The sequence below is a fragment of the Gavialis gangeticus genome, unplaced genomic scaffold (genome assembly GCF_001723915.1).
Source record: "Gavialis gangeticus isolate Ggan-Ray unplaced genomic scaffold, GavGan_comp1, whole genome shotgun sequence".
NCBI lineage: Eukaryota > Metazoa > Chordata > Crocodylia > Gavialidae > Gavialis > Gavialis gangeticus.
Genome location: NW_017729024.1, coordinates 168276585 through 168285847, shown reverse-complemented (window position 1 = coordinate 168285847; position 9263 = coordinate 168276585). Strand labels below are relative to the sequence as shown.

The window sequence follows — 9263 nt, the reverse complement described above, 5'->3', positions numbered from 1 at the left end:
CACGACTCCTCTGAAATGGCCTTTTTTGGGGCATCCTCTTTGTCTTCGATAAAGAGCAGAAGCCCCCTCCTTGTTCGGGGCGTGCAGCCATCACCCAGATTTCCAGATGAGCCTCACGAGAGAGGCCAAAGGGGTTTGCTTTACCCACTTGCCTAATGTCTCCTCCACTCAAGTGTAATGCCTGCCCTTCTCTTGTTCCCTGCAATGTTCTTCCCATCCCTTGGGGAGGAGGAGGTAAAATAGCGTCCGGTGCCTCCTAACCAGAAACTTCTTGTCCATTGGGGAAATAGGACGGGCTGATTTTTCCCTCCCGAAAAGCAGCACAAGACTGGAAACGTTCATAGTGAAATGGGGCCTCTCACCAGAGCGAGTTGGCACACTCGAACAGGAGATTTTACCACCGTCAAACCTCCTATGACATATGAACCTTCATTTCTACCCAGGAGAGCTTTTGCAATCTTTTCTCCGAAGCCTGATGAAGGGGGTTTGTGCCCGAAAGCTTGCATTTAATTTTTTTTTCTTTCTTTTTTTGCAAAAATGTAGTTGGTCTAACAAAAGATATCCCCTCTGCCACTAGTCTTGAATGCCTTTTCCTCTAGCCCAATACGGCTACAACCTGGAGACTCGGCACCCTCTGCTCTTTTCCTTGTTTCCTCCCTTCTCCAAATCCACAACATCACTTTTTGGAATAGTGTGAGCTCTCTTACAAAGTGGGAGTATCCCAGGTCTGGTAGGATTTCCTCCAGGCTTTTCCTGCTGGATGCAGGGATGCTTTCACGCGCACTCTTACCATGCCACAGCTTTGCACAACTCCCCCCTGCTCCCGCTGTTGTGATACCCCGGCCCAGGCCTTCAGCTGGTGTGCGACAGCACAGCTCCATGCATTGCAGAGAGGGTCTGCGGGTTCATATACGGTGAGATAGTGTAACAGTGGCAACCCCCGAGCCTGGGAGGCAGTTTGCACCATATATAATGAAGCTGCGTGTTGCTCTTGTGCTGGTTTTGCAGCACCGATGCTGGAGAGCTCTGCCTCGTTAGGATGGCTGGGCAAGCACGACGGGGGCAGCATGCATAGGTCGCAGAGCTGCTCTCTCCTTGCTGTTCCCACTGATTGCTCCTCGTCTGGAGCCCCCCCACCTCCGAGCAGCAGCCCCTTCCCCCATCTGGGCACCAAAATCCTCCGCAGTCAGCCGCAGAACACAACATCTTGGCACCATGTCGAGTTGCCTTCACAGAGCCGGGGAAGTTTGGATTTGACAGGGCTGTCTCACAGTAGGGAGGCCAATGTACTTCTCCGGAGCCTCCAGCTGGAGCAGAGGAGAGGCTGCCGCTAGACTTTGCACAGCCCAGCATCTGCAGTCAGAGGGTTTTAGAGTCTGATGCCGGGTCCAAGAATCCCAGGTAGAGATGAAGAGCTGCTGTAATCTCTAATTGCCTCCTTGCAGGCTGGTGTTATCAGGAAGAGAGCTGGTAGAGGAATGGTAAATATTTTTCTTGGAGAGTTTGAAAGGATCTGAAACCATTTTTGTTTCAGGGGGGAAAATCCTTTTTTTTTTTCCTTCTTTTTCTGTTTCTTTTTCTTTCCTTTTCATAGTTTCATAGTAGTTCAGGGCTGGAAGGGACCTTGCAGATCATCAGGTCCAGCCCCGCTGCACATGGACAGGGAAGACCGCTGGGGTCAAATGATCCCAGCAAGATGGGTGTCAAGCCCTTTTTCTTTTTGCATTTCCGTTTCCATTTCCTTTCTTCATCTTTCTTTTTTCCTCTCTTCTTCTGTGAAATAAGAACAAATATTCAAAATCATTAGAATAAGAATTATGATATTTGCAATGTTCCCCCCCCCAGCTTTCTCCCACTTTTTTCCTCCTGAAAAGCAGGAGCAGGAAGGAGAACTGGCTCCACACCTGCATTATCATTTACATTTCAATCAAATGGCTCCAAGATTCATGTTGTCACTTGGACAAAAAAGGAAACCCTGCACCATTCCCAACAAGGCAAGGGTGGGTGGGAAGGATGTCCTCGTGCTTGCAGTGCTGACCTTGGACATGGCAAGCTAGGGTTCAAGGTCCTTCTCTACCACCAATTTGCCCTTGACCTTCCTGAAGTCACTGCACACCTTGTGCCTTGCAGCAGAGGGGCCAGGAGCACCGAGGTACCAGGGCGCCTTAGAGAGGCACAAAAGATTTACAGGGATTTTAATAGAGCTTGAAAAGCCAGTTTTAAGAGAGGAAAAGGGCATTATTTTGGCTCTCATCAAGGAAAGAGCTCGTCAGAGGAAATTTAGCCTTTTAGATGAGTGGAGGCCAACCGTTTGGCACCCTCCCTGAGTGCTGTTGCACTGCCCTGCCCCTGGCCGCTCTCCTGCTCTGCTTTCTGCTCCATGCCCTATCTGCTGCTGTGTCCCCTGTTCCTCCCCCATCTGCAGAGACGCCGCTCGAGAGCTCAACCCCCCCCCCTTGCTTTACACAGTCTGGTGCAAGGCAGCATCTCCCTGTTAGTATTTGCTCTGCCCTTTCTGTTGTGCTGGACTCCTGCGGTCACAGCCGTTGTGGTCTTGGAGGGGCGAGGGGTCCTCAGGCACTCGAAGTGCTAACCTGCCACAACTCCCGATGTCTTAACTGGGAACTCCAGGTGCCATCTGGGCTCTCAGTCAATGTGTGTATTATCCGTTTGGTATTTTTCATGGCTTTCCAGAGGGGTGGGAGACTCGGTCAAGTAGATGGACAAGAGGTCAGGCGCCAGTGCCCATTAGCCTGGCTCCAGCCTTCCTCATTTTACCCACGCCTGGAGGTCTCAGAGCATCCTGCCAGAGAGCATCTCAGCCTGTGACTTCTTCTGTCCAAGCCCATGACAGCTTCCATCTGCTCCCAGTAGCCCTCTGCCACCCTGTAAACCATTACACTGATCCTTGCTCCCAACCCTGGGTCATCTTCCAGGCTACGAGCAACCCAACGCCACCTTTGTAGGGCTTTGCAGAGGAAAGGGCTGACAGGCCATGCTTAAATGTGTGGTGGTCCCATGGTGCGAAAGCCGAGCAAACCAAGAAGGCTAGACAGGAATGGCATAGACGTGAAACAGCAAGATGCCCCTAAGAGGACCGAGGGCTCCCCTGTACCTGTGCCAGTTTAGGCTTGCCTCCGCAGCTGGAAGCCATCAGAAAAGTCACCCGACAAGCAGCTGAGTCCTCTTCAGGGGTGAGAAGAGGCAGAGGAAAGCAGCAGCGTTGCTGCAGGTGCATGTCCCAAAAGGAGAGCTGCCCCAGGGCGGTCCTCCACGTGCACAGCCCAAAAGGAGAGCTATCAGAGCCAGGGTGGGGGATAGGATGCATCACGGCTGAAAAAAATATAGAAACAGAGAGCGGCAAAGGCACCCCTGGAAGTTTTGGGCTCTCGGGGTTTAGCTGAGAGGCCGGGTCACCTTAACACAGTCCGCAGGACAGCAGGGATCTCACACAAAGCCCTGCCATCCCTCTGCAGCCCTGCATCAGGGACAATGTCAGCAGTTATTGATCCCGTCAATCGCCCTCTTACCTCTCTCTTCCCTTGCCTCTGCTATAATAGAAAAATAGACCTCATTCCAGGCCGGCTTACGGTAGAGCCAAGGAAGCGCTTGACTTGAAAATCTTGCACCATACAGTTCGAAATATATGTTTACACAACGATAAATATATAAACAACAAGTCGATGGAGCTACTGCAAATCCAAATAGAAAAGTGGCTTAATTATATCTGCACCCTTTAAACCCGCCGCTGAAAAGATTATCATATTTGCATTAGCTAGATTTGTTTTGTGTTGGTGGGAGCAGAGAGAACGTCAAACAGCGAACTCCTGGAATTCAAATGTTCTCTGGGCCTGAAAAGCGCTGAATCCATCCAGTGTGGTGTATGGCAGCCCTGGCACAAAAGCACACAAGCTCTTTTGCATATAAATAAGTCTTGAAAAGGAATGAGTTTTGCAGCTTAGGTGTGTAAATACCAATATAACAGCCAAATTCGTCGGCTGTCATGATATACTGTATATGAAATATATCCCTGCCGTTCTTTTGTGCAAGTCTTATGTCTCTGCTGCAATCCCTTATACCTTTGCGGAGGCATTTGCAATGTCGAACCTAATTCACAACAGCGTTTCTCCCATTTTATGCTGTGTGGGTAGTTCTGTTGACACCCCCCCTCCAAAAAAAACCTGTTTGACCCCTCGTTTGTGATCATCTCGTTTGCATCCATTTCTGAAACACCTCGACTTTTGGAGCGTCTCCCCACCATGCTGCCTAACAGATGCTTAACTCTTGTGGATGACTTGAAGGACATGAGTCGTCAAAGCAGTCCAGCTCGTGGCCATCTTTGTACAACCGGGAGGCATTTGGGGTCTGGCAGCTGTCACCCCCCCTGCTCCATGGGGGATTTCAAAGTGTGCTCTTACTCCAATTTGAAATGTAAAGCAAATGCTTCAAAATTCCCCATGAAACAGCAATCCAAGGGGAGAAAGTGTTGGGAAAAAAAATCAAAGCATTTAGCTTGGGTAGTTTCTAAGCAAATAAAATTCTCCTTAGAAAGCTAACAGGGAGCTGGGAGCATACAAATATCCAAGGTACCAGGCTGGCCGCGCCCCCTGGGGCTACCGGGTTTTGGGGGTCCTTGGCTGGGGACCCAGCAGGCTGTCAAGGAACCAGGCACCAGGTGTCCCAGGGTTGCCCAAATTCCCATTGCATGGAGCGAAAGGGCCATACTGCTTACAGTCTAACCAGGCAATAGCTGGGAGGGGAAACAAAGGCACAAAGAGGTGCAGCTACCCATCTGCTTCCATATACACCCCTCCATGAGCTTTATGTGAGTCCCTATGTGGTTACATTGGTGAGACCTCAGTATCAGTGATCTTGACCCAAGCAACCTCTTCTTACAACAAGGCAGTGGATGGCACACTGGGACGCACTTAAGATCAGCCCCTTTTTTTTACAACGTGCATGAAGTTGCCTTTTGCTGACAAACTGATTCTTGGGAGGGTCCAAACCTTTTGATGCCTAGACACACACATGCAGGTTGGCAGGATCCCAGTACAAAACTCTGCTTCGTTAGTATGAAGGTCTGAAATAGCAAGTCACTAGACCTGATTTCATAGATGTTAGGGCTGGAAGGGATCTGGCGAGAGCATCAGGTCTGGTCCCCTGCCCAAGGGGCAGGAAGTCAGCGGGAGCAAGATAAGCATCCAAGTGTCTTGTAAAGGTATCCAGAGCAGGTGCTTAACCAGGTGGGTTCCCATGTTCCTGCAACATGGAGTCGATGGTCCCTACCCTTGTCTTCACAACCAGGGCAGCCTACTGAAAACAGATCCCGGCACCCTCTGGATCTGAGCAGGGGCCACCGAGAGAGCAGTCTTGCATTGCAATCTTAGTCCTGTAGTCTCCTTGAGCTAAAGGTCTTGTTATACATCCTCTTGGACCACGTGTGACCTATGCACCACACTTTTGGTCAGCCTGGTAGCAACAGTGAATGTCATTTGGCCCCTCTCTGCCATGTATACTGGTGTCATGCTCTCCTTTAACGTCTGGGTCTCTCTTGATGTATAGTTGCAACAGGACTTTTCCAAATACAGGGCCAAACTCATGATTGGGATGAACAGGTGCGGTTCCCTTCGCAGCAGTGGTGCTATGCCAAGTTCCTCTAGCAAGGCACGTGGCCCCAGCGGGCTTTTGCAAAGAAGAATTAAAGAAAGGATGTGAATAAGCCTCAAAAACAAACAAACAAACATCAACTTCGGGCTGCTTGCTTAGGGAATATGAATCCCATTTCCTATGCAAATAGAGGACAGATCTATAAAAGCGACTGAAATTTCAACTAGCCTTTGTGACATTCAAGCTGATGGTGTATGCAAAGAGTATTGCCCTTGAACCTCGGGATGTCACTGCTTGTTCCCTGGTCCTCCATGGTGCGTGGAGGGAATTTCTTCAGGCAAGCACCATTTGAAACAAAAGGGAAGCAGCAACTTGTCTGTTCTGGGCAGCAGCATGGTGCTAAATTGTATGCACTGCAGCAGAGCAAAAGTCTAGGGTTTTCACATCAAAATGCATTAAGATAAAAGAGTTCATAAATATTGCTGCTCTCCTAGGGACTCAGGCCACTGAGGCACTTACGCACATGCTCAAAGCTAAGCCCCAGCTTAAGGGCATGGCTAGATCAGGCTCTTTTATGGTGAAATACTGTCCTATAGTCATTTTAGGTAGGGCAGCAGTTCCCAAACTCTGACAGATTGCACACCACCAATTTAAAATGTTATGACCTTAAGTACCACCCGCAAATTTTTCAGTTCAAACTTAAGTACCACCCGCAAATTTTTGTCATTAAAGTAATTGTAATAAATCTGTTAATGGGTACCAGTGGCAGGTTGTCTGTGTGCCACTGATGATACCTGTACCACAGATTGGGGACTGCTGAGATAGGGACTTCTGTAACATTTGTACCCCAGCACTTGTACCCATAGGCAAGGGGCTGGGACTCCACTCATTCAAACAAAGCTGCTTTCCCTCATCCGTGGCAAGGAGACAGGAAGCATAGCTTGGTGCTTGTTGAAAACTGCTTATTTTTTTCCCCTCAGAGTGCCCAAAGGGTATTGATCACACAACATAGTATCCAACAAGCTAAAATAAGATTTGGGAGGGGGGAAACAGGGAGTGGTCCTTTCCTGGGAAATATTTTGAGACCACCTGACACCTGGATAATGTGATCTGGTTCAGAAACTAAAGGGAAATTGCTTTCCAGACATATTTTTAATAAGCTACCTGTGGCAGGGAGGAGACTCCATTAAAAGCAGGGAAGTAGCCCCAAATTTTACTTGTGCCTGGTTGTAGAATTGAAGCAAAGGGATCCCAAGGATTTGGAAAGGCCACGTTCAGCTCATTTCCCACTAGATGGGTTGTTACTGCTTGCTTTATAGACTAGATAGAGACATCGGGCAAGTCTACATGTTCATTAATGCACCGTAGTTACTGCGCCTTTCATTGAGTACTTGCTTAATGAAGTACTCACTAAATGCACAGTAACTAGAGTTACTGCGCAGTAGCACTGGCAAATGCCTTTTTAGTGATACTGCTGTGCAGTAGCCTAAAAATGCTGCTCAAGAGCATATGTCCGTGCTGCAACGCACTACTGCACAGTTATTAGACTACTGCACATTAAGCGTCTCGTGTAGACGCAGCCAGTGTGGTGTACAAGTCAGTGGGATGGTGACTTAGGAGAGCTGGCTCTGTTCATGTCTTTGCTACAGCTTTGAACAAGCCATTTCCCCCCTCTGTGCCTCTGTTTCCCCTCCTGTCCCATGTCTGGCGTGCCTGTTTGCTTTGCAAAATTCCTGAGTCTTCTTATTGGTGTCTGTGCAGAACCCAGCAGCCCAGGGGCTTTGATCTCACCAGACACCCCTAAGCACTGCCTTAATAAACAGCACAATCAAAGGCAGAGAGAACTGGAACCGGGCTCATTTAGACCTAAGCACTTCCCACCTGCTGCTGTGTAAGCACTGCAGTCTCCCAGCTTCCTTGCCAAGCAAGTAGGAGCTGGTGAAAAGAGGTGTTAGATAAAGGAATCATTATTCTCTGACCCCCACCCATTGTACTTGTTGCTTTTCCTTCTCTTCTGTACCTGTGATGTGAAAATTACAGCCTTTTTGGTCTTTTATTCTGGTATATTTAGCTGCCTAATTCCAATGTGATGCACAAAGGCAGAGGGGTGAATGAGGCATTGTTAAGTGGACAGGAGCCTCAGGAAATCTAGGAGGAGCCTGCTGGGTTGATGTGCAGGGCTGGGGGAGGAAGGAAGGCGGCAGCAGCAGTTTAGGTTCCCTCCAGACTTCCCTGGGCCCTGCTGGCATTAGAAAAGTTAGCATTGATTCACCAGGGTAAGGAGAAGCTGAAACCAATGCTGTTTGCTGCAGTAAAATATGAGATTAAGTCAGTCCAGGGTTGACCTTGTTTTGTGCCTGCATTGGGATCAGTGTGTGAGGGGTCTGTATTTCTGTAGGGCAGGCAGCAGCAGCAGCAGCTCACCTCTGAATTCAGCTGGCTGGCTGTCTCTGGCAGTCACAGGGACCATCATTTTTAAGGACCAACCCAAGCTTGGGCAGAAATCTGTTGCTGTCCACGTGGCTGTGATAAAGCTACAAACTCTAGCAAGTATTGCCTTTCCTTTGAGACTAGTTTCATAGCTTCGTAGCCAGCCACTCCAAGCATCCCTGATGCTGGAGACTACAGCCCCAGAGGTTGGTCATGTGAGATCCAGTCATTGGACTCGGTTAAAACCAGAGGTTGGTGTCTTCAAGACTGAAACCCAATGGAGATGAGATGCTGTCCAGGGTGTATCTACACAGTACAAGACCGTGCCATGTAGGGATAGCTGTATATGTGCTACACGATGCAAGGCAGTGATGTGCAGTGGTTCTCCTCCAGACCCAGGATCAGCAAAGCTATATGAATGCATTGCATCATTTGAGCAAATATCTATATCTATCTATCTATCTATCTATTTAGACAGACAGATAGATAGATAGATAGCTATATATCTATATAGAGAGGTATGTAACTAGATAGATAGATAGATATAATTATCCCAGACACCACACCACATCAATGTGGCTACATTGCTTCTGATTGCAGAGAGCCAGGGCATGCAGAGCTGGCTGAGGTTTTACTCCACATTACTGCCTTGTGCTGTGTAGATGTCTTATCTTCATACCAAACGGTGGTGAGAAAAGAAACATGGCCAGACCCCACAAAGTCACCAAGGTTGGCCAGTTGACACTAGCCAAGGGTCTGTCCAAAGACGATTGTCACTGGAGACAAAGCCTATTTTAGGAGCTGAGCACACTTCGCCAGTGATTCCCGTGTTAAGTTTTCCCAAGCCTAAGCCACGTAGCCCAGTCTAACCTGGGATGGTAGATGCTGCCCATGTCATTGTGGGATGGGTTTGACCTGTCAAAGAGTTTGTCCTCCATTTGTTACATTATCCATAGGTTTCCTACTGATCCTCCCAAAACAACCTTGATGTCTGGATGCATTGGTCACTGCCTATTGAGTTCTTCATCTGTGGATTTTCTCCTTCTCTGTAGGTGGAAGCACACCTCCTGGCATCACTGCACCAGCTGTGCCTAGCATCCCATCTCCAATTGGGGTGAATGGTTTCACTGGCCTCCCACCACAAGCTAATGGGCAGCCCACTGCAGAAGCCGTGTTTGCTAATGGCATCCACCCTTACCCAGGTAAGCCAACCCCACCATGATTCT

General features: G+C 48.7%; 1 protein-coding gene across 1 annotated transcript in view; it reads left to right on the top strand.

Annotated features, from left to right (window-relative positions):
* Positions 1-9263, top strand: part of CELF4 (CUGBP, Elav-like family member 4) — a 1092004-nt gene that overhangs the window by 943354 nt on the left and 139387 nt on the right. Inside the window, exon 8 of the mRNA XM_019518096.1 lies at positions 9090-9239. Coding sequence (XP_019373641.1) covers positions 9090-9239 — 150 coding nt within the window. The remainder of the gene's footprint in view (positions 1-9089; positions 9240-9263) is intronic.